Consider the following 25,666-nt stretch of genomic DNA (forward strand, 5'->3'; position numbering starts at 1 on the left):
TCTTCTGACATACGCTGAGGGGAGAGACCTGGACTTTATTCTCCTCTCTCCTCTAGCCTTCTGCAGAAAGTGATGAGCTCACTCGCTTCTGGTTTTGGTCAAGGAGGGAATAAACAATTTATAGAAGGTAATGTATACCCTTGTTCAAACTCACAGGGGTGGTGGTTTTTTTTTTTTTTTTGAGAACCCAAAGCTATTGCTCTGTATTCTGAGAGAAGCACTTCATATCCTGATTTTTTTTTTTTTTATAGCCCATTTTTGTACCTGCTCCCGTTTGAACTGCCTGCTAAGGTGAATAGGCGGTGAAGTATTGTGCTCTGTGTGACAGCAGTCATACGTTCTTTTCTACTGCCAAATGCTAAATTACTGTATCCTAGGACCATGGTTTCTAGTGGTTGCATCAGACTTGCGACTGATGATATCTTGTAGTTGGACTTGAGTCCTTCTGTTGCCTTTATATGGCTGAAATATCACTTTAGAGACTAACAAGAGCTTTTTACTGTGTTAGGCTAGTCCTGTACCTTTTTCAGGAAGTTTCGTCCCATTTCTGTTGCTCAGATCTTGTTGTTCAGGTTTTCCTGTATGGTATCTGTAGAGGTAGATCAGTATATTTCTCAGGTTTGACTTTAGGATTTTTATTTCGTACAATTATTTCTTATGCGAAGGTCATTATTAAGAATATAAAGTAAGATTGGTTTCTTAGCTGCTAACGAAATGCCATTAGCAACCTCCTCCTAATTGCTAGTCACTTTTTCATTGCAATCCATTTTTATCTATTTCACTGTGGACTTCAGTTATTCTGGTAATTCTAGTCTTTTCTAGTTTGACATCTTGTGCATCAAATGCTGAAGGCTGGAGGGCTCTTTCCTCGTGTCGTGGTTTGGACATACTGGAACCCAGAAAGATCCAGCTGATTTGTTACAACACACTTAAAATAATTGTGTGCGTTTCTGTTGGTTTTCTGTTTTTCCATCAAACCAGGGGAAGTAAACTAGGTGAAAGATAACTTTGATAGTAAAGTATGAGTGACTTGTAGCCTTTCAAAGTGAGAATGCAGATTTTTTTTTTTTTGCTTCTTAGTTAGGAGGATGTGACAGTGAGTGAGTTCCTGCCCAGTCTAACCAAACAGCTGCATTGTGTTTACTCTGAAACAGATGTGCTCTCCAATCTAGAGTGTTGCAAAGTATTAGCAAGAAGGTACTGAGAACACGTGTAACAAACTTTTGGGGGTAAAGTCCATAATGATTTAAAAAAACCCAATCAATCAATCAAAACAAAGCCAAACCAGCCAGAAAACACCCTGAATGCCAGCTACTGAGTTCTCTGAGATTTCTGTAACAGGAAAAAACATGTATTTGTGGCTAGTGAAATGTGATTCTCAGTTTCTCCTCCTACCACATGAAACCGATGCTTCAGCTCTGTACCTTATAGGTTCATAAATCATGTTATAGATGCATCCAGGTCTTGAAGAATCTCATGTTCAAGTTGAGATCAGTCATGACTAATAAAAGGGTTTGTTTCTTCTGTTCTGTTTTCTGATACTGAGCTCTGTTTCCTTGATGAGGTGAAGATACCTTTTGCTGAGATCTCAGCAGTTTAAAGCTATTTAAACCGGTCCAAAACTGGACTAGCAAAGTGTGCTTTAGAGTTTTTCTGGCAGGGTAAACGGTGCTCATCATCCATACCCGAGAAGTCTTAATGATACCGCTTGTGTCTCATAGTTCTTAAATAATTACATTTACGTAGCAGTGATGACTTCTATTTTACTTGTAGAACTGCAGCTTTGGGTGTGTGGTTTTTTTTTTTTTTGCACATGTAAGCACAAATCCAGTTTCTTTCAACTTAAATTGTCAGTGTTTATAGCTCCATTTGATTTTTTTTTTTTTTTAATGTAGCCAATTCACTTTTCCTTGTTCTTGTCTTTAGAAACGGGAAGATGAACAGGCACACTTGCTGGCTATCTGTAATTACGTGCTCCTGATGTCTTTGCAATATTGATCGATACTTTTAACATTAACTAAAATGAGCTCAGAATGTCAACACTGACTAATGAAGCGAGCTGGCAGACTCTGTTCCCCTCCAGTGAACCTTGTGTATAGAAGTGCTCTCGGTTCTGCTTCTTGTCCTTTTCACTGTCCAGTGGAAAGAATTTTTTTTTTTTCCCACTTGTTTGTGTGGATTTTCTGGATGTTTCAAGACAATCTCATGTCCTGACAGGCATTTTTCCCCTTGCTTACATCACTTCCGTAGCCTAGGATTTTTCTCTGAAAGCTGAAATTGAGTACTTCAAAACCAAAGTATTCCCATGGAAAATAAAGTTATTTACAGATTGAATACATGAGTATGTGATGCTTCTCTAGTGTCTAATAAGGTGAAGTGCTGAGAGAGAAAAACGTCAGAGAGGTGGAGGGAGTGAAAAAAAAAAAATCACAAAATTATGAAGTTGCTCATGCCTTATGTTGTCATCAGAAGCTTTTGCTTCCCGAATAAAAGCACAAGTGATGTAGTATGAGAATAAATTTCTTTAAGCTCCAGTTAAAATATAGCTGTTATTTAGGAGATTAGGCAGAGTTTTATTCACTGGCAGAAGGATGAAGGTGAAATGCTAATTGCTCTGGTTCCCTGGTGTGACTAACCTGGCAGAACCTGTATTACTCTGATGTTCAACCTTTTCTGGGATGACATTTTTGGGGAACATTAAGAATGTGAAATTTTTCATAGAAGGTGTTAACATCATCAGATTATGGATCATTTGTTCTGTATGTGGCTTTATATCCTGCAATCTTAATAAAGGTTTTTCTAGCTCCTGATTACTAATTACTTGCTTAAAGACTTAAACGCTATTTCTAATAGACCACGTTTTCCTTGGGATAACTGTTGTTATTGCTGAGACAGCATGTACAGTCTGTGTGGGGTTTTTTTACATGCAAGAATATAGTTTCTTATTCTGCACATTCATCTTCTTTTTAGCAGATGACTCTTAAGATGCACAGTTAGGTTTATCACTGCCATTGATTTTATGATGTGATCAAGATTTTTATGTTGAGGTTAAGTGGTGTGTGCAGCATTGATCCAGTCAGTTATCTAGAGGTCAACATGTTCCAACCTTCCAAAACAAACCAGTGCTTGATTACTTCAATTGCATGTTAATAAAAACCTCTAATACCAAATGTAGTTTTGCTTTTTTGACTAAAGCCTGTTGAATTTTGTGGGAACAGTGGACTGTAAGTTTGGCTGGCTCTGAATTCAATAATACACTAGTTCCTGGAAGGGGAGGAAGGAGCGCTGAAGATGTAGAGTGGTTTGTTACCTTAGGTCGTTGCTGTGCCAGTCACTGCTTAAAACTCAGCGTGCATAATCTTTGAGAAATTATTTCCTGGATCAATTTAAATCAAGGAGCAGGACCATATATTCAAGTTGAGGACAGCAGCCTGCATGTCTGAATTTAAACTGCAAAAGCAAACCGGTTAACAGTGCTCACTTCTCCTCTGCTGGTGTGTTCTGCAGTTCCTGGAAATGACATGAGCTCGATAATGGAGAAAAATTGTGCCCTGGTCATTTTGAGTTTGGTGGTGTTTTCCTCAGTCCTCTCTGCCTTTTCTCCCCAGACTGACTGCTGGGAATAAAATGTCACTCTCAAGCTCTGGAAAGGTGCCTGAAAAACACTGAAATTCTGATTAGGACATTAACTGCGTTTTTCTCAAATGCTTTTCTTTAGGTACCTACTTTAAGGAGCATTTGGCTCTTATGGTAACTATTTAAATACTAATTTTCTATCCTATTCTGCATTTGAAAGTTGTATTAGTAAAGAGGTGCTCTTAACACAGGGTGTTAAAATGGAAGAAAAAAATCTGGATTAGGTGCCAGTAGGTACCTTACCTGTGAGTAAGGAATTGCTGGATAAGTTACCACCCTGCTCTTTCATGACAGCATGCTATTGCTAATTTTCACATTTTGTCTCCTAAAAAACTTGCTTTCTGATACAGGGTTTGGAAACTGCCAAATATGAAAGTAATGCTGGCTTGGGAACTGGTATACCCTTTAGCAGGAATTATTTATATTGCCCCAAAATAAGGAATTACTCCGTAATGTAGCTCTAGTGGCAGATGTTTCTGACTTTTAATGCGGTTTCCCAAATAACCAGTATTTAATGACAGGCTGATATTTCCTTATTTTCCCGGGTCAGTATTTTGGCTTCTGGATTCCCCAAGTAGAGTTGCATCGTTAGTGAGAGAACCTTAATTTTGAAACCAAGCTAATACAGTGAAGGTGGTCCCACCTGGAACCAAGAGGCATTTTCAGTAGAGTTATGGTGAAAAAACTCCATACTTGGCATTAGTTTGGGCATGAGGGGGCTTTGGTCTGTTCTGTTGAACCTAGTCTGCTTTAAATTCTTTTACAGGCATCAGTTTTTTGGGTTAACTTTTTACTAAGTGTGAAGTTACGGAGCCTGATGAATATTAAAGACGTGTTTATGACTTACATTAGGAATTTATATCTTTACATGTAATCACTCAGTCTGGTTTTGTGGATCCCTCTTTTGAGTGGAAATATTAAAGGTATTGTGGCGTGTAAGAGCATTGTTGCAATGCTATGAAATCATGGAAGTCCTAAATCTGCTTCCTGGCCTTTGTAAATTTTTTCCATATGTATGTTATTCAAAAAAAAAAAAAAAAGCTTCACCAAGTTTGTGATGCTTCCAAAATACAGCATAGGGGATTTACATAGATGTGTGCTAGACATTGCTTTTCTCTGATCTTCTTGTAAAGGTCTGTTCCTTTCCAGGAAAATGCTTTTGGAAATGAGAAATGGGAGGAAGGCAGCGCTGAAGAGCGCTACCCCGCCGGTATTGTGGAAGATTTGGGAAGTCTAAATTCAGTGGCTTTTCTGATGATTGCTGGCAGTAGAAATCCCTGTCTCCACACACTGTCTAGACCATTTTCCCAGCAAGATAGGAGATTTTTTTTTTTTTTTAAATGAAAACTAAACTTTGTTATGAAGTGGCCGTGGTTGGTGTTGTCTTAAACTCTGACAGATTTTACCACAATATTTTATTTATTGGCTACAAATCCAGTGAGCTAAAGAATCTAATATCTTCATCTTTTTCCTTGTATATTGAAACGTAGAATTCATCCTGGTCCTTGTCTTTTTATCAAGATGGGTTTATTTCTGCCTCCCGGGACCTCACCTAGGCTGGGTTGCATGCACGCCATGTAGCTTGTGTTAGTACTTTGTGGATCACTTAAAAGGCTGGATTTTAAATATCCTTGTGGCTTAGGCATGTAGAAATGAACACTGAGTAAGGAAAGAAATACTTCCAGATAATCTTATATTTGTTAATATGAGTTCACCGAGATGATTAAGTGAAGCAGTCTTTATAATTGCTGATTTCATCAGCATTTTAAGTTATTTTCTTTTCAAAAAATAGGGTAGCCCTTAAGTACAAGGAAAAGATCTGTTGTTTCAGTGACCCAACAATTCTTAAATTTAAAACCAAAGCTAGAGCGAGGAGAGAACAAGCCTTGATATTTTTTAAGCTTAAAGGTTAAGCATCAGTTACCAGTTAAATTGCATTTATAATAATAGTAATAATAGTATAATCCCTAAACATTGGGATAATTAGGCTGGTAATCATCTGCAATGTGTGAAATTACTGTGGTTACCAACACAGGCAAATAAGGCTGACTATTTTATTTTTTTCTCCAATTTGTTTGTCTCCTGTTCTGATGCTGATATTACCAACCTGCCGCTAAGGATTTGGGCTGCTCAGTGCTGTGATACAGTCAAAAGTTTAATCCCTGATTTAGGGTTGTCCAATGTCACCGGAATAGAAGTTATTTACCAGGCGCTGATAACTTGCTGAGAATTCACTATTCTGCTGCAATTTTAGTCACTAGTGGTAACATTTAATTCCTGACACGTCAGGAGGAAGCACTGATGAATCAAAAATATCTTGTTTAAAGAAGTCTTATCTAAATGGGGGGAGTGAAAAGGCGTACTTCCTAACTTGTGTTACTGGAAATGTCTGCAACAGCGTCATTTTGTGTTTAAGGAGCAGTTTTTTTAGTAAAGGCCTTTGTGTATCATTGGGCTGGCAGTGATGAGAGGCAGCTTAAAAAGGAAAAAAAAAAAAAAGTAAGTAGTAAACTGTTCATTGAAAGAAATAATTGAGAAACTGGTTTTAGTGGAACTATTTCTACGCCAGAGCTAAGTGATATCTGTTTTGTTGTCTAGTATAGTCAGCTGTGATCTGATAAATATATTCCTGTAAGGTGATTTATAAATTCATCAATTTGTGTATGCTGTGCTTGCTTAGCTATTTTTTACTTTTGATGGAATTAAATTTATAATGTAATGGATGTTTGTGTGAAACTGCTGCTGAGGAGATGGAAGCAAATTTGAACAGTAAGTTGGCAAACCTCCTGACAGTTTAGTATTTAAAATTGCACACTTCTGTACATGTTTAACTCAAACTGTGTTTTACTTACGCAAGAGGTTCTCCTGTGCTTTTTAGCAGTAGGGTTAAGAAAATCTGTGTTTTAAAAAATGCAAAACCAAAAAACAACAGCTAAACCCCAAAAAACTTGTTTTCTGAATGTATCTGCATAATAATTGATCATGTTTTACTTTGTTTCAACCAAGAAATTTTCATGTCTTCACATCTTCATGCCATTTTAAGGGGAGAACTTTTGCAATAGAAAGGAGAGAAACGTTATAACAAAATCTAAAAAGCTTTTTTTGACCTGCTTTAGGGAAGATCCATAGGTATATATAGCTTTTTAAACATTGCGGCCAGGTTCTTTGAAATCAATGTTAGTTGCAGTGAGTTTCTGGGAGTTGCAGGAGAGAAATTTCTCTGGTTCTTTTCAGATCCATGGACTAGGGTTGTGGGTTTTTTTTTTTTTCTTTTTTTCTTGGTTAATATTGTGTATGTATTCCTGTGTCTAGGCTGAGCGAGTGTATCTCTGTTGATGCTTTGTATTGGCTGGTGTGATGTTTCCACGTGTTTGAAATATTTGGCCCACCATGTCTTCCAGCCCTCTGTAAAGGGGACTTAGTGGACATCTTAGTCTGTGTATTTTAGTTGCTGTATTCTTGCTAGTCTGTTTTGGGATGGTTGTAGGAAGAACTGAAAAAATCATCACAGGGACGACCTCGAAGAAAGTATTTTGTCCGTTTTCAGTCAGGCTGTGTTTTCGTAGCACTCCAAATGCTTTTTGCGGTTTAATGGCGCGGTACCTCAGTGGTTTTCTAGAAGAGCTGTGTCAGAGTTCCAAGTCCTCTTGGAGACGTGTGTGCCCTTTTCTGCACAGCTGCTCTCTGAAGAGTGATTTGAATGTGCCAAGCAAAGCTAGTGTTTTGGATTTGTTTATTCTTAAGAACTCGTTCCTAAAGTAATGGATTTCTTTAATAACAGCTTCACGAAAATATTTAGGTTAGATGCAAATTAGAGCAGCCTTAAACCTAATTTACAGTATGTTCTGCAAAGTCATCTTATTTTTCTCTTACTCCCCGCTTTCAAAGCAAAGAAAAACTCTTACTTAGTGATTGTTGTGCCTGAAACCACAGAGTTTTTTGCACAGAGAAATCCTCTGGTAACACCAAGCATGGGGACATCTCTGTAATTCCAGCAGAGATCTGCCAGCAGTTGGTACAACGGATATGACGGTTTCTGGGTTGGTAAAAGGAAAAATTATCTACTTCCAGCAGTTGCAAGACCAGCGTCTGCCTGGGCAATAAAAAGAAACTTCCACTGTGTTCTGCCAAGAGGGCTTTCTACACAAAGCGGCCAGAATGATCCACTTCTCTTAATTAGCGATGGGAATGCTTACAATAGAGGCTTAGATGCTAATAGCTGGGAAGGAAGCTAGGTTATGAATTTAAGGCACACCAGTACCGCCTTTGGACACGCTACTGTTTGTGGTGCAAATAAAATGGCTCCTTCTGCTTAGATTTTAGTGTTGGGTAGGATTCCCACAAAGTAGCAGAAGTTCCACAATATATATGTTTTTTTTTTTTTTCAGGAGTTACTTGCCAATAGCAGAGTGGTATTGGCAGTTCATTTCAGTATGAACCCCTCGTCCAGATCCAGCTTCTTGTCTTTTTTACTCCCTTTTTGCGCTGGCACTAGTAGTAAGCTGAATTAGAGAACTGATCAGACTAAAGAAGTTATTTATGCTAATCTTTATTATAGCTGCTGGTGTATGGAGGGGGAGGATCAGGCGCGAGTGGGTGGAATGGTCCCTCTTGGCAGTGTCATAGATTTATGCTAGACTAGATCTTGTGTCTACAGTTTATGATTATGAGTTAGCTCAAACCGCATTTAATGGGTTGCATTTTTCACAGGAAAAGCTTGCGTAAAACTATTTAGTACTTGCGGTAGCTCAAGGGCTTACAAATACCTTTTCATAATGCCTTGTGAAAATTGCATGGAAAGTCGTCGAGTTAATGGAATTTTCACTTTTAAAGTTTCTCAGTTTTTAATCGAGGTGTCATATCTGAAAAGCCTGCCTCCAGGTACTGCGTATTACAGTACTTACGTACTGTAAGAATTTTCTGATGTCCAGAAAAAGGGCTTTACGTGGAAAAAGGCGTCTGTCCTGTCATTAGGATACGCATTTGTTTGTTTCTTACTGTCTCATGACTGCTGGAATGCTTGAATTCCTCCAAGCCCATAAATTTTCCTAAACCATTATGGTAAATTGACTTTGTGCATATGGACTTCTGTCTTCAGTGTTTGTTTAATCTTAATAAACTAATAACCCATGTATTTTTAAACATATTTATAACTCCATTGACACTGCTATCTTTATCTTTTAAATTTCTTTTTAGCCTTAATTTTGTGTGAGCTGCCTGTCCCTTTTCTCTGTCTCTGCAGAAGGATTTTTAACTTGTCTGGCTGTACTGATTGAGGTCCTCTTTGGTTGGCAAACTGATCTTTGACCTGGGGAAGCAAACAAATCTACTTCTAAAAATATGATCTTTGGGATCTGTCCCAGTTATAAAATGCCTCTTTCCAGCGGGGCATTGTCTGACCACGTAACTGTGCCAATTCCTGCAAATGTTGCTCAACGTATGAAGAGCTTATCGTCTAATGTTTAAACAAATGTAATAGCATTGTAAATAAAATTTATTCTGTAGGGTAAATTGTCTTCTTGCATGCTAGGATAAAGTTCCACAAAGGAGAAAAGCCATACGGTATTATCTGGTTTTATCTGCCTTCGTGTCCCTTAAGTATTTAATATAAGATACATATCTCCTTCAAGTTCAGCAGTTTTCTCTCTCTCCAGATATTAAAAGGTATTAAGAAATTCATAAATATCCTTTTGCCTTGCCTGTGGCATGGCAGAGGAGACTACAGGTATGATTCTTCTCTAAACAAGTCTATTTTGGTTTCTAGTGGTGACTTAGCTTTGAGATTGGCAACTTATAATAGAAATCTGTGTCTCACCAGTTCCTAAACTCTCCCCTTCGGTTTGGTTGGTTAATTTTGTCCCTCTTGTAATTAAAGATGGGGGAGTTGAGCCTCTTCATGCTGCAAACTAGACGTATTTAGTTGATGTTTAATTATGCAGACCAATGCTTGATGTTTCCTATTTTGACGGGATTAGAGCAAGAGGGTAGTTTGTGTCCGTATGCTGTTAAAATGCGTTTTCCCCGTTGGGGTTGTGGGAATAAACCAGCTGCAGGCCTGGCTTAATAAATGCCATGCTATGATGGAAACTAGCTTAAAGGGAGAGGTAACCTGAGTTTTTTTCCTATGCCGTGTAAAAATCACGACGTGTCTCTTGCAAAGCCCGCAGACGGACAGCCACTAGACCAGCTTTCTAAAATATACGTATTTTAAGGGGCCACCCTGGTCTAGCTCCTTGCTGTCTCCCTTGTCGTGGTGCGGGACTGCTTGGATACCGTTGCTAGAGTGGTGATTTTGGTCTGCGCAGTGTGGAAAGAGCGAGCTAATTTCTCTGTCTGTTAATGCTCAACCTCTGACTTAACCTCTTTCCCTTCTGAGCTTTTATATGAGCGCTTTTTCCTTCAGTTCTTTGTAGTAATCCAGATGCTCGTGTTCTTTTCCTCCTACACAGCAGATGGAGATGGCATAAGCCTTTTGATGACTGCTTCCTTCTTTTTACATAAGTTTTACAAGCTGGCGAGTTCGTTAGTTGGATGTGGTAGAGCTCGTAAGCCTTGTCCAGCAGGTGGTGCATCGTTACCTCACCAATATTTATATGTGTTTTAGGGATTTTTATTTTATTATTTTTTTATTTTTTTTTTTAGTTTTTAATTTAATCCAGGGGGTGAGCTTTCCAATGTGCTTATAGGAGAGGGGAAGGCAGATCCTTCATAAGACTATCATGATGAATCTGTTTCATTGTAGCCAAAAAACTATTCTGAATATATGTTAATTACCTAAATTCTGTGCTATTCCAAACTCTAAGAAAGCAACACGGAGGTAATTTTACCAAAGAGTTGAATTTCTGCTTTTCTGTGTGTTGTTCTAGGCTTGTACTCATATGAAACATACTTGTTAAAATTTGGCATGAGTTAAATGGTCATCTCCCGCACTCCAAGAAAGCTTAAGTAGGTTAGCAGCTCGCTTTCCCTGTTCCACTATCGCCTGTCTAGTAAAGGACACTTCTTGGCTCGCAGATCGTTTTACTGCTCATCATTTTAACCTTATTGAAAAGTTGTTGCCCCGTTGAGGTGAATGAGACCTTTTTTTCCACTTCATTGCGGACTTGGGCCTACGTAAATTCATCTGTTTTACATTTATTTCACAATTTGAATTTTTTTTATTTCGCAACTTGAAGCTCCGTTTCACAACCACAAGGCTTGGAGGCATATTTTGATGGGTCCTGTAAAATAGCAATGTACAAAATTTTTAATAAAAGAGGGGAGGAGCCTTAGTCTCTGCCTAGCGATTTAGGTGGTTGCATGAAAATGTTACGGACCTGCATGTATGGTCTTATTGGAGATGCAAAATACATCAGGGCTGTTATTTAAATTACTTCTGGCTTCTCATTTTTTAGGAATATCTTGGTGGACAAGCCCAATGATCAGTCTTCGAGATGGTCTTCAGAAAGCAATTATCCTCCCCAGGTAAGAATCTGAATCTCTGCAGCTGTATAGCAGTGTCGTACAACTTAATATTTACTTGAGTTTTTCTTTTAAATCTAGTCTGCTACAATTTATAATGACAACCTTTATAGACTACCTTCTCTCAATAAAATACATGTTGTTGGTATATTAGGTATTCACTTTTCCAGCAATTTATTTCTGATGTTTCAAGAAATGCTTTTTTGCAAGGGGAGTTTCACGTTCCATCTGTGATGATCGCGGTCGTACTGGAAATGATCTAACCTTATGGTTAGATTAAGCTGCTAATGAGGCGTGTGGGTCCCCCTTTGTCAGCACTACTGGAAACTGTTGTAGATTGCTGGCCTTGAATCCTAGAGCTAAGGAGCTTGTATTTGTTTTGCTTAATAGCGCATTTACAAATGTAGACTCTGTTTAAAGAGACATGAATGTCACCTCTTCTGCTGGTTAAGCACCTTACTAAAATAAGATTTGTATTGATTTTAGCATGTAATTTGCTTTTTTGCTATTAATTAGATTGTTAGATTATCCAGAAAAAATGTGCTTATCCTTTTACTTAATATTTTTATTCTCCAATAAATGTGTTATCCTTCTCTTTATGCTAGATCTATACCTTATTACTCTGGTACTGTTTGTTCGGCTTCTATATCTCTTATGCTGGTTGTTTTAAATTCTCTTGTTTAAAACACTGATGCACAATAGGGTGTGTTGCACAATATCTCTCTCCTGCAAAGTTCTTCTGCTTATCTACTTATTTAATCCAAGTATTCCTCATGAGTTAAGTCTCTCAGAATTTTTGTCTACTTTCAGACAAAAGTTAAGTCTCTCAGAATTTTGTCTACTTGCTACTTTGCTTTGAAGGTGTGTTAAAAATCTATAGTCTAAACTGGCAGCTCCCTATAGCAGCAGGTCATCTCATCCAGCTGAAAAGTTTGCATCTTGATTTTCATGATAGCGTTCTGTACTGTTGTGCCTGTAAAAGTAGGTGTTTGGTTTTTTTTTAGGAGGGGAGGGAAGACTCTCCTGTTTATTCCACTAACATGTTTCATAAACCCGCTTATGAAGACTAATAATTTTGATCCTCTTGATGCCTCTGTGCATCTACTGCTCTTTTAATTCGATTTTTTTGTTTAACATATACTGTTTATCAAAATATATATAGGAATTTAATCCACAGCCTGAAACAGTTTTAGTCTATCTAGGAACTATTGATCGCAGGGTAATGAGTGTTGTGCATGTATTGTATTGTCTGCGCCGTCCTTTATTTCCTTTCACACAGGTAGCATGTGTTTTTCTTAAGGCTCTCTTGTTCCCAAGGCAAGGTTGGCTTGTGGTGCTGCTTTGGACTGGGTTTTTCACCTGAGGTGCTCTTAGTTGTTGCTAAAAGTTGCTCTTTCATTTTCTGAGCCATTCTGAGTATCTTGTGCTTTTAAAAACCTGATTCTGGAGTGGGAATACATCTCTTGTAACTGGATGCCTCAGAATATCCCCAGCCTATGCTTAAAGCTGACAAGTGATACAAGTTATATTCAGGCATATATATTAAGCAGGGAATAATTAGAGTGACTTCAGCATGAACCACGTCAGCTTGTTAGAGATGTCTTCCAGCAATTTTATGTGTATTGATCATGGCCTGAATGAAGATGCTATTGCAGAACTACTGAATCCAACCCTGGAGAACTGGGCACTGCCCTACGTGATAAGAAAGTCATTTAAATAAAATTTTTTGATAGGAGAAAAATGAATTAACATGATTATCTATATATGTTGTATATATCAATATATACACACCTATATATCTCATCTCTCTGTCTCTCTATCTCATATATATCTTGCACTATAGATATGAGATATGCAGATCTGAGGTCCTTTGATCTGACTTGCAAAAAGTTAGTCTTCGTAGTGGCAACTCAGATTGGCAAGACAGTGTTTTGAGTTTTATTCTGTGTTATTTAAAGACAAAACCAAGAGAAGACCTGACTGCCCAAGTGGAAAAGGGCCCATCCTGCTGGATTCCTCCTACTTGAATCTCCATATCCAATAGTGAGAATATAAAACACTGTGAGGTTGCTCGTGTATTTAGCAACCCGAATCCTGAGCGCTGAGTGAGATAGATGGTGTATTTGCTGTTTCTAATACGTACTTTAGCTAATTCTTACACTTCTAACCTGAGTGTTTAAATATTCATGTCAAGCATTTTTTACAGTGTAACTTCTCTGTTGAAAAATTAAGCGGAAAGAGGGAATGAGAAATTAAAACTTACAGAAGAGGCCTGTGTGCAAAGAATGCAGGGTTTGTTATTTCTGTGTGTATAGAGAGAATCAGTTCCAAATTGTGTTGTTTCATACTTGACAAAAGAACTTCAGATTTGGTTGCATTTTGCTCAAAATGGCTAGTTCTTGCACCTTGCCCATTGAAAGTCTGCCACGTTTTAATGAAGGTAAAACTTTTATACAGGTTTCCTGCTTCCTCGTTCTTGCAGATGGCTGAAGTTGTTAAGGCAGATTCTTAGCTTGGAGAACTTTAGTTGAAATAGCAGTTGACTGAGTTGTAAGAGTGGTGAGGGGAGAAGTTGGGGGGGAGGGAGTTAGTTACTTTGTTAGAATTTGGATATTTCGTATTCAAGAATGATGATATATACACATGACTTTTAATCCACAGAATAAACATCATGTATCCTATGGAAAATGAAGTTGCGAAGCACTTTATGGCTTGTGTGCTGGCATTGCTTCATTTAAAAATTGGTCGCTTTTGCAGTGACGCACTTGTTAAACTGTGTGGGTGGCCATAATAGTCCGGGACAGGAAGCAAACTAAAACTCGGTAAAATAAAGCTTTCCTTGTTTCCAACTTTGTTAGCCAGGGCTGACACAACACAGGGACTAATGTCAGTCATGCTCACTGGAACGTGCCACAAGATATTTTAATAAGCTCGGCCGCCCTAATCGCTGGTGTTTGTCTCACCTTAATGTAAGGGTTTAGTAATTCCCTGCCAGCGTGGCGGTGCTGTATTGGCTTAGAGGTAGAAATATGTGTGACTCCCTAAACATTGAATTATTCCCATCCCTTGTTGAGTGATACAAAACGTCTGCAGGCACCTTTTCTTTCTCTTGCTGGGACAGCTGAAAATCTGAGAATTCCTACAGTAGCTCAACCAAGATCCCTGCTTTGCGGTTAATGTGCTGGAGTCCATATTAAACCTTTTTGAAAAGGGAAAGAAAATGAAAGCGGAAGTCTAGAGACTTGGAATGCTGCCATGTGACTATATTTAGTAAAGGGATTTCCTAGCTTTATGGGTATGCTAGAGTTAAATAATTCTTGTGGCCGTGAGAGCCACCAGTTGGTTATGAATGAGTGCCAGTGAAAGGAAATACATATGACAGCTGTTTTTCTGTTTATTAAACTAGATATCTTTCATGAGTCTTGAAATAGGATGACCCAGAAATTATATATTCAATAACAAACCTGTTATGTAGTAACCTATTCAGGCAGAAGAAGGCTCATCATTCTATTTTTAAGCTAGTTCTAGGCTTACATAGGAAGTGTGAAGCAATGAGGCTGGTGATGCTGGAGACCATGGCCCTGTCATAAATGCTCATCCTCATGGCTCCAGTGATGGTATGACTTGGAAGACTCTCTGCAGAACAACATTTAATTCCCCTGAGTAGCGTGATTAATATGTAGAACAAGATAGATTTTTATTTAGCCACAAGCTTAATTGCAAAAGCAATGGGTAGCTGGACAAAGGCAGTCGCTGTTGAGTATCTTGGTTATTTTGTGTTTTTATTTTCACATGTGATAGAAATTTCACTACTCCCTGATAAAAAAAACGCTTGAGCACAAATGGTTAAAGCAAAATAAATTAATAAAACACAATGTGACTCTAATTGCAGCTTGCGTAGTGCAGTTTGGAATCTGGTCCAGCGTATTTGATGTGGAGATGTAAATTTTGAGCAGTTGAAGAGCAGCATATGTATAAAGTTAGTGGCACTGTCCAGACAATTGGTTTCAGTTGTGCATCTGAGAAGACCAGTTTTTTTTCTCTTGATTTCAATCCTGCTGTGTAGATCGTATCAGGAAGTAATTTAAAGTACATTAATAAAACTTACACTCAGTTGTGTGATGCAGAAGCATGCATATGGTTGTCATCAAATGGTAGCACAGACCAGTGCTTCAAAAAAGTTTGGAATTTGCTGCAACTCCTGTTGTGACAGGTCTGGATTTGCCTTTTCTGGGGGGGATGTACCGTAACAAGCTGTTAAGGGGCTGAAGTGCCATTTGCTCTGCTCTACTCTTTGTGCATCGTCACTTACAAACATGTTGAATCATAAACCAGAAGTTTTTATCTTCTAATGTTTTGTAGCATCGTTTCTGTAAATATTGTAATTTGAGGCTTAACAATTAGGCTGAGTTTTTTGCACAGTTACTGCAATTAGTGTCTGTGTGCCATGCCTCTAATGAAGAAACACTTCAGTTTATAAACTGGATTTTTTGAATACTTCATGAATACTTGGTTATTAAAAGTACTGATGTTGCTTATAGCAACAGGATTACAGAATCAGAGAATGATATGGGGTTGGAAGGGATCTGTGGAGATCATCTAGTCCAACCCCCCTGCCAGAGCAGGTCCACCCAGAGCAGGTTGCACAGGAACTTGTCCAGGTGGGTTTTGAATGTCTCCAGAGAAGGAGACTCCACCACCTCTCTGGGCAGCCTGTTCCAGGGCTCTGCCACCCTCAAAGTGAAGAAGTTCCTCCTCATGTTTAGGTGGAACTTCTTATGTTCAGGTTTGTGCCCATTTCCTCTTGTCCTATCCCTGGGCACCACTGGAAAAAGACTGGCCCCATCCTCTTGACACCCACCCTTTAAGTATTTATAGGCATTGGTCCGATCACCCCTCAGTCTTCTCTTCTCCAGACTAAAAAAGATCCAAGTCCCTCAGCCTTTCCTCCTAAGAGAGATGCTCCAGGCCCCTAATCATTTTTGTGGTCCTCTGCTGTACCCTCCCCAGCAGTTCCCTGTCCTCCTTGAACTGGGGAGCTCAGAACTGATCCCAGTGCTCCAGCTGTGGCCTCCCCAGGGCAGAGCAGAGGGGGGAGGATGACCTCCCTTGACCATCTTGTTACTCTTCCTGATGCACCCCAGCATGCCATTGGCCTTCTTGACCACAAGGGCACATTGCTGGCTCATGGTCATCCTGTTGTCCACCAGGACTCCCAGGTCTTTCCCAGGATGGAAACGTGTCAAATCTCTTGGTATGTGTATTTGTCTGAAATCTCATAGACTTATTCTCTGCAGGTTTAATAAATCACTTGATGTTACGTATGCTTTTCTCTGTAGCTTTGAATGATGGGATTAGTCTGTCACATCTAAACTCCTGGTAGCAGTCCAAAAATATCCATGCAGCCAGCTGTTTGCAGCTCTTGAAGCAGTATATTTTTTTTTTATATCAATGAGATTTGTAGCCTGTACTGACAGTCAAAGAACTGTGTGTGTGTGTCTATACATAAAACCAAAAAGTACATCTTTGTGTGTATGTATATATATGTGTATGTATGTATTTAAAAAATGCATACATAGGTACAGGTATTGAGCCACAGGCTTTAAAGTGAAGCTGTCTTTTGGTTCAGTCAGCAGATAAATTCACAAAAGAGTTGTCTTTAGCTTTTGTGCTTCTATTTTCTGTAACGTCTGCCTGACTCGGCAGATGGTGGGATGTGTGGAAGCAGGAAGGAGGGCTGCAGAGTGCCTTCCCTGTCTGTAGATTTAAGAAATCACTGCTAGCCATGTGGAGTGATTGCCGTGCCTTGCTCCCTTCTAAGGATGTTTGCCAAGATAAAAGATTTAACTGCAGTCCTGGATTTCTCTCACTTAATTTAGGTTAGGAATTGAATAATGAAGGATGAAGTTTATGCCAAACTTGCAAATCTTGCGTGGTACTTGAGAAAGCGTGTCTTCATCACCCAAGCATTAGGCTTGTGATTCCAGCAGGATTAAGAATTGCAGTTGCTGGTGCTGGTAGTGCTAGCTTCACTTTTTCAGTTTTGGGAGAAATCCGCAGGGACGAAATGATGGTGTAGGAGGAGTTCTTAGACATTGTTGTGTACTGTCTGTTCTGCATGGGAATTTTGGCAGCAGGCTGTGCCATGTATCAAGTACTGCCTTTCTCATTACAGGACCATCCTTTTGCTCATCCCTTCCTTTTTTCTGCTTTAGAATATCTTGTTTCCTGTTTAGAACTTCATTTTCTTTTTTTCTGAAGTTTGAGAAATATTTTGAGACAAACGCATGGCTTACTGCTAGTTAAACTAACGGTGGGTTCTGACGTTTAGCTGGATGGTGTTATTCACAAAATAGAAATTTTTCTTCCAAAAAAAATATTTGGAAAAGCACCAAAGCATTCTTCTGTTGTACCCTAGCAGTGCTGATACTGATTTGTTTGCTTCATTCTGAAAATTTTTGAGTTGCTGGAAACATCTTTGGCGGTAAATCTTCCTTCTTCTAGGAGGTACCTATCCAGTCTGCATTATCATCTGTAACTGCTATATGTACGAATATTTCTTTTAAGCTAAGCTTTTTGTAAATGTAGTGAGAAGCAGCTGTTGAGATCATGTGTTTATCCTGACGCTCTCTAGAACGATGTCATTGCTGCTCCTAAATCCGGAATTAGTTGCTTTATAGGGCCATGACAGAAAGATTGAGAATTAAACGAATGGGAAAATTAGTTCTGCTTCTCACCCAAAAAATGCACTTCTAGGACAAGATTGTCCCATAGCCAGAGCTGTACGGGACAAGCAGAGTGATGCCCACGACACTTTCTGGGGAGATACTAGTCTCTACTCGGGAACCACAGAAAGTAGCCACATTCATGAAATACTCTATTTGATGTCGATGAGTGTCTCAAAATACTGCGTTGTCTCTCGTTTGGCAGCGCTGCTTCTTGGAGGAAAGGGCCACCAGAAGTGCCTGCAGTGGGAGGTGTCCTACAACGCCTTACTGATTCTGCTTGTACCATAGCCTTGATCACAGGGTTTGGTAACAAAATCCAGCAGGATGAGTAATTGTGTTTCTGCACTTCGTCTTGTTCTCTGTTATATACTGCTTATTTCTGAGAAGTTAGGGAAGAGAATGAAACGCGTTGTTTTCAGGTATAAAACTCGGTGTATTCTGCAAAACAGGATGTCTCCAGGGTTCCCTCTAAGACCTGTTTTGTAGGGGAAGTTTAAATAAACTTGGTTCTTGATGATCCCCAATGGATCTGCGCTCGTGAGACCCCACCTGGAATACTGTGTCCAGCTTTGGAGTCCTCAACACAGGAAGGACATGGACCTGTTGGAACGGGTCCAGCGGAGGGCCACAAAGAGATGATCAGAGGGATGGAGCACCTCCCCTATGAAGACAGGCTGAGAGAGTTGGGGTTGTTCAGCCTGGAGAAGAGAAGGCTCCAGGGAGACCTCATAGCAGCCTTCCGATATCTGAAGGGAGCCTACAGGAGAGCCGGAGAGGGACTCTTTGTCAGGAAGTGTAGTGACAGGACAAGGGGTAATGGTTTTAAATTGGAAGAGGGGAGACTTAGATTAGATATTAGGAGGAAATTCTTTCCTGTGAGGGTGGTGAAGCACTGGAACAGGTTGCCCCAGGGAAGTTGTGGATGCCCCATCCCTGGAAGTTAAGGCCAGGCTGGATGGGGCTTTGAGCAACCTGCTCTAGTGGAGGTGTCCCTGCCCATGGCAGGGGGGTTGGAACTCGATGATCTTTAAGGTCCCTTCCAACTCTAACCATTCTATGATGGTGCAAGTGCTTCTCTGCATAATGCTTTCCAAGTGGAACAGATCTCTTCCTCCAGCAGTGCTGGTGAAGCTGGTAGCTGGGGCCTTAATATAAATAATCTGACTCGTCATGCACTTGGGGAGGGGGTGGAGTCTGTAAGGGAGAGCACATGTTCACAAGGGAGAACATTTTTGTAGTTTTATTTGTAAAGCCCCTTTATTGTCAGTTAAGTGGTGTGGTTTTATTTGGTATGGTTAAAAAGCAGTTGGTTCCTACGTTAGCCACACATCAAACTTGGTCTGTGTTCAGTGGTTAAATAGTGTCAGCCCAGAGAGGAAAAGTAATTTGATGTTCTCTTAGTATGTGGAACATACTGTATTTATCTAATTGTGTATTCAGTTTAGGTTTCATTTCAGGCTGTAGTGGGCGTTTGAATCATCGCTCTCCGTAGTTTGATCCTATTTGCCAGATTTCAGGAAGTCTTGCATCCAACTTGAAGGAATGTATGTAAGCCCTGAATAGAAATGCTAGGAATAGGTAGTTGAACCAAATTTTTTCCTGGACAAACTGCTTTTAAAGTAATAGTCCTGAAACCCTTTTGCTTCATTCCAGGAACAGAGGAGAAAATATAATAATGGGGAGGGATCATATTAACTTCCATTCTCTGGCTTTGTAAACTGAATTTTTGAAGGCTCTTCCCGTAGTATGTTTTGCAGCCTTGGCTTTAATATTAAAATTCACTGTTCTCTCTTCTGCAGTATTTGATTCTGAAACTTGAAAGACCTGCCATAGTCCAGAGTATCACATTTGGCAAATATGAGAAGACGCATGTCTGCAATTTAAAGAAGTTTAAAGTCTTTGGTGGGATGAATGAGGAAAACATGACAGATCTCTTATCCAGGTAAGATGTGATTTCATCAGCTCTGGTAATCATAAAGGCTGGACCAAAATGCTCTTCCCCTTCGCTCCCAAGCAGACCTATGGCTGACAGTGTAATAGGGCTGTGTTTGTGATCCTGCATTTAGCTGCCCTTGTGTTTATGGTCAGGTCAGAGAGCAGCAATCCCAACGCTCGCTCCAGGAAGCCTTCCTTACTCCGCTCTAACCACAGAGGATTTGTGGAGAGCGAGCTCTTGGAGATTTGGAAGAGCTGAGAGCAGGGTGCAGTGTTGCTGGATGGCAATTCCTTTCTTCTGTGTGCTTGAGGCACAAGAGAAATGATTCCCCAGCTGTGGGTAACTTCAAGTAGCTTTTAAAAGCCCAAGTAACTTGCCGATGTCAATAACCTCGTTGCAGCTGTAGAGGTCTGAACTAGTCAGCTGCTCTGTCTTTCTTCAAATGGGTAAATAAATCAAATAAGCAAATGGAGAACCTGTATTTTCCTTTGTTTAGTTTGATTTGGTAGTTGATAGAGACTAAAGAAAGAGCCTTTTGGCTGTTCAAACTATCCAGAGCTTCTGAGTAATTGCTAATGTAAATTTCCAAGGGCCTTTTAAGGAGTCTTCTGTTTCAGAAAGGGAAATGATACTTAAGTATCTAGGAGTAGAAGAGAAATGAGTAGCAAGAAACTAGTTTATTTTTGGAGGCCTACAGAAGGAAAGTCCACCTCCGGGGAATGGCTGGGTATACATCACATGTAGTCAAGCGGAATAGCTATGGAGAAATATGGGAAGTTCTTTGATGCAGGTATCCTTTAAGACCATACGGAAACTAGCCACAACCCTTCCCACCCTTTTGCCCTCTTTAAATAGACCAGTCGTGCAATTTGACTTTATCGCTACTAGAATGATGGGGGAAGAGGTCTTAGTAGTGTAGTAGTTATTGATGTCTAATATAATTTCACTTGTACTGAAGTTTAATAAAAATCCTTATTTTGGGACCTGCACTTGCATCTTCTGTAAAAATGGACTTAAGATTTTTTGATAAAAATATCAAATATTTAGTATAATTTATAAAGTTTAATGTCCATAAATGGATCAGAAAGCACTTTGGCAATGTGATAATTCTGAGAGCGGGTCCGTCTCCCTTTTGAAAACGGGAAAGCGGTGGTACAGGTGGATGGCTTCCTGAAGTTGCAGGGTTACGGGTGCAGAGCAGCAGCCTTGATCCGCTGTCAGGTCCCCCTGAAACCACTGGCCGGTGCTGCCTCCCAGGGAGACAAGGTGGTGGATTTCAGCCCAGGAACTGGTCCAGCATGTGCACTTGTGATTCACAGTAATATGAAACAAGCTTCGCATTTCAGGCATGACCTAGATTGCGTTTATTAGCTAGTCCTAAAATACAAGGTAAGATTTAGTAACCTTATTTATTTTTTCCCACAGTGGCTTAAAGAATGATTATAACAAAGAAACATTCACCTTGAAGCATAAAATTGATGAACAGATGTTCCCCTGTCGATTCATTAAGATAGGTAAATGCATTTTTTCAGCATTCTGAGTAGAAAATAATCTCTTCTTATACTTGTGCCAGTCTTGGCACTTGTGACTACATTGTACTCAGGCAAAGTATCCACAATAGCTGTTCCATTTCATGATCTTTTAGGCTGTTTAGATTAGAACACAGTGAAGTCCTGTTACTAAGAAATAATAGCTTCATAATTTACATCGTGGGGAATGAAAGTGCAATGCAGTCATTTTCAGAAATACAGTCGTGGAGTCAATTAATTGCTGGAGAAGCTGCTTACTGTCCTACTATAAATTGCTGTATAAAGCTTGAAAAAAATATTAAGCTAAATACCGGTAAAAGTTTCAGCATTGTCAACCCTGGAGTTGAAAAAGTTGAAAAAGGTTGAAGTCTTCTGTTCTCAAACATGCTTGCAGCACGTAGAGCAACAGCAGAAGCCTTCCTTGTTCTCTTCCTGCAACTCTAATCATTAAGTCTCATCTCTGGCTAAAGATGACATCCCAGGGGCAAAGAAAAATCATACCCTGTGATGTCCCGTCTTGTTTCTCGGGTGAAGGTTGCTAATGGGGGTGCTAACGCTGGCCAGTTACTGTGACTTGTGATGGGAGCGGGTGAGGATCTCTCTTCCTTGCTTCACGCAGGTCAGAGAGAACAAGTGCCTTACGGTGGCCTTCAGTCATACTGAGTTTAGAGCCTTTCAGCTTTTTGTAGCTCAGTAAATTTATCTTCCTACCTACTGAGAGAGTAAAAGAATGACTGGTTTTAAACTAGCTGTTTAAGGTTAAAAACAGAGCAAGGAGGTAGTTGCTGAAAAATAAGATCCTGTTGACTAATTTAGATGAATTTAGGAGTGTTTTGAAGTGTTGGGTAATTCCTTTCCCAAGACTTGGATGATAGTGGCTGTGTAGGGGCTGCTTTTGAGTCCTTTGCTCTAGTGTCTTCTAGTCAGCTTTCTGAATCTTCTCTCGTGTTTGCCTGAGGAATTGAAAGCTTCAGGGTGAGAATAAATAATAAAAAAAAAATTGTGCCATAAAAGGTGCTGTTTCCCATTCTTATAGAAGTAGAGAAATTGGTCGTTCAGTACATCGGGTTTGTTTTTTGGCTACTTCCTTTGGAAACATCTGTAATATTCGGCTTTTGGAAATCTCAAGAGGAGCAGAGGAGTAGTTAAAGAGTTAAAGGCTGACTACATCAGAAGTGGTTTTTTTTTTATTTTTTAATTATTTTTAAAAGTATTCTAACACTTCCTGCGTTGGGTTTTTGGGAAATCTTATTTCTCAGTGGCTAAAAACCAGCAAGTAGTTACTGGAGGGCTACAGGAGTGAATGGGAAGATTACTAGCCACTTATCTGGATGCGTAAATTGTATTCCAGCAAAATGTGTTCTGATGTTATGAAGTGTAGCACTAAGTTCAAAGTTGTTAGGAAAATGAAATGCTGATTAGTTTCTACTACCAGTTTTTTTTCTCTGACATGACATGAGCAGTATTAATAGTTACTCAGCTTGTTTTGTTGGGTTGGGTTCCTCATGTAGCAGTAAGCATTCTATGTTACATTAATGTTAGATTTGTATTTAACTATCGTTTGATCACTAGTTATGGTTTGAGGTGAGTTTTGCTTTTTAGCTGTATCTGTAGCCTTTCGTTTCTTGAAGCTATCTTCTATGAAGAAATTCCTATGTTAGGACAGAAAGTAAAATGATCTTTTAGCCAAAACCTAATAACCTCTAGTTGATGGCTAGCATAATTTTGTTTATGAAGTTGTGAGAGTGTGGTTTGGTTTTTTTTTTTTTTCTTCTGTGAAACAACTGTAAAATAACATTACGAAATTCTGTTATTTTTCAGATTCACAGCTTGAATATGTTTTCAGTTTGTTAAAATTTCCAAGCTGCTAGCCAAAGTAACTCAAAATTCGAAATACCGTGCTGTGTTCCTTGTCATGCTGCCAGTAAACACGAGGCCAAAATCTGCCCTTTTGGACTCTTAGAGACTGACACGGCAGAAGTTGCTGTTATCAGTGAGGTTTGCGTATTTGGGGAAGGCATTAGTTAGTTCGGCAGCGATTTGCATCAGGCATTTGCTATATAATTCTGCAGATAGGTGTACTGACCTATACACCACTCTTAATAGCACAGCAGGGAGGTTTATATGGGAGGAGAGGGCAGGAGGAACCATGTCATGGATAGATCTGTGAGAGGGAAAAATACGTCCTACATTGCTCTGTGAGAGGGAAAAATACGTCCTACATTGCTCACGTATTAGAGGAAGTTTCGGACTCAGAGAAAGCAGAAGAAATAACTTCTCTCTCCTTTTATCAAGAGAAGGCTTCCACCTCTTTCAGTTTAATTAGTTCAGCTTCAGTTCCTTAGCACTGAAATGCCCAGTTGTGCAGGGTTTTGACCTACTTGACAAGTAATTTTTACATTTCATGTAGCACCTTATTAAAGAACCTGGGAGGGAGAAGAAGATACTTATTCGGACAAAATATCGAAGAATAATCTTTTTTTGTGTCTGTGAGCCTTGTTTCTGGCTCTGTTTTTGTGGTTACTCCAAGCAGAGATTTTTCTTTATATTGTGTCCTTGAAAGCAGAAGGTGTTGCAAAGACTGATTGCCATGAAAGAGCTTGAAGAAATGCTGGGTGTAATTCTCATACCAGTTTGTTGCTAGCATGGGAGCTCCTAACTAGGCTTCAAGATTTTTAAGCTTTGGTGTAATAGGAATGAGCAATCCTTTCTTTGTGGATATTTCTTGCATTTTTCCAAACGTACACTATTTGTGTGTGTACTGCTCTTAGATGGGGGACACGGAAATTAGCTTGAGAGAAGTATTTGCAATTATTGTGCTGTGTTTAATGCCTCTGCGACTGTCCTCTCTAGTACACAGAGTTGCAGTCCTTGCCTAGGCATAACTTCCAATTATTGAGAAATATCCCCTAAAATCATCCTTGTGTGGGTAAAGAACTGTTTAGGTGACCTAAATACCTTCCTCTCCTGTTGAAGGGATATTGATTTTTTTAATTGGTTTCCCCCCCACCCCCCGCCTCTGCTGGGCACCTCTCACTGTGGAGTGACACTTCAGCTGGTCTGAGTAGTTATATTTGTTTCTAGATGGATTGCTGTGGTACATGCACCAAAAAAAGCCCCGTGCTGAGATATCTTTATGGTAAAAACTGGAGGGATTCTGTAGCTTTAGGCTTCAGGTTCAACACCCTTAATCATAGTGTTTTTCCACCTCAGAGATGAATGTGGGGGGGGGAAAAAGCAGCAGAGCAAAGAGTGGATAGCATGAGGAGTGGCCTCTGCAACTGTGTGGCAGGGTGGGAAATACACTGATTTTTAGAGGGGGACGTCTCTAAGCTCTTGCAGAGGCTCTAGTAGGTTTGTGTCCAGCTGTGGTGTGGAGTCTGAAGTGGGTGAAGGGGAGAACGGATGAAAACCAGCCATTGGGAGACGCGAGAAAAATAAATGGAGTCGCACCGAGGATGCTCGACTATTACCTCCAAACTTTGTGCAAAAGGAAAAATGAGATTTTGGAGTCACAGCGACAAGTAATGTTTATTTTTGTGTGGCCGTGTAGCTCGTTGCTGCACTTAATATCTCCTTCATCCAGGTCTACGTTAAATTATGGCTGCTCAAAAAGGAGGTTTAGACTGTCTAAAGAGCTGAGCACTCCTGTGGAGGCCCCAGAAGGGCAGAGGAAAGGATGAGGTGTCTCCTTCGTGTAGCCTGGGAGCCAGGGAAGAGGTTCAAAAACGGGGAGATGATCCAGTGGGACACTTCACCTTTCCTAAATGGCATAGAATTCACATTACAGTTTCAGCCCTCCTGCTCTTCTGTTTCTCTTGTTTCTTTTCCTACTCCTGTGGAGTAGTTTGAAAAGATTAAATTGAGTTTTCTCTGCCTGTGCAGTGCTGGGGAAGCATTTACTTTATATTCCCTGTACAACTTAACATCTGTGCTTTCCTTAAAGCAGATGATTGCTCCATGAGAATCTTGATGTTAAAAATCACCATTTCTGGTGTTTTTTCCTTTTTGTAAACAAGATTGTTGAAAGCTGTGAGTTAACTTGGGAGGGGGGAACATGTTAGCAAGTTGATAGCTTTACATCTTTTTTATGGTAGTAACTGCACAGGATTCTTATGCACATCCTGATATGTTTTTTGGGCTTTAGTTGGCTACCAAGATTAGAGAGTTAATTGTTAAATTTTTCTGTGAGAAGCTGGTATAAGTTCTGAGAAGAACTTCTGGGGGGGGGGGGGGAAAAAACAAACAGAGGTGGACGCCTCTGCTGTTTTTCTGGAATGAGGTGGGAAGGTGATAATACTTGGGTTTAGTTTTCCATTCAGTAAACTCAACATTATGAAGCTGGCCTCAAGTTCATCATCAGGAAATGTATGGTC

At 39.7% G+C, this 25,666-nt stretch overlaps 1 protein-coding gene across 1 annotated transcript in view; it reads left to right on the forward strand.

The window, feature by feature from the left end:
- MKLN1 (muskelin 1) overlaps positions 1-25,666 on the forward strand; it is a 103,609-nt gene that overhangs the window by 3,914 nt on the left and 74,029 nt on the right. Inside the window, exons 2-4 of the mRNA XM_074164682.1 lie at positions 11,031-11,100; positions 19,625-19,767; positions 21,187-21,275. Coding sequence (XP_074020783.1) covers positions 11,031-11,100; positions 19,625-19,767; positions 21,187-21,275 — 302 coding nt within the window. The remainder of the gene's footprint in view (positions 1-11,030; positions 11,101-19,624; positions 19,768-21,186; positions 21,276-25,666) is intronic.

This window comes from Numenius arquata, chromosome 2, assembly GCF_964106895.1.
Source record: "Numenius arquata chromosome 2, bNumArq3.hap1.1, whole genome shotgun sequence".
Lineage (NCBI taxonomy): Eukaryota > Metazoa > Chordata > Aves > Charadriiformes > Scolopacidae > Numenius > Numenius arquata.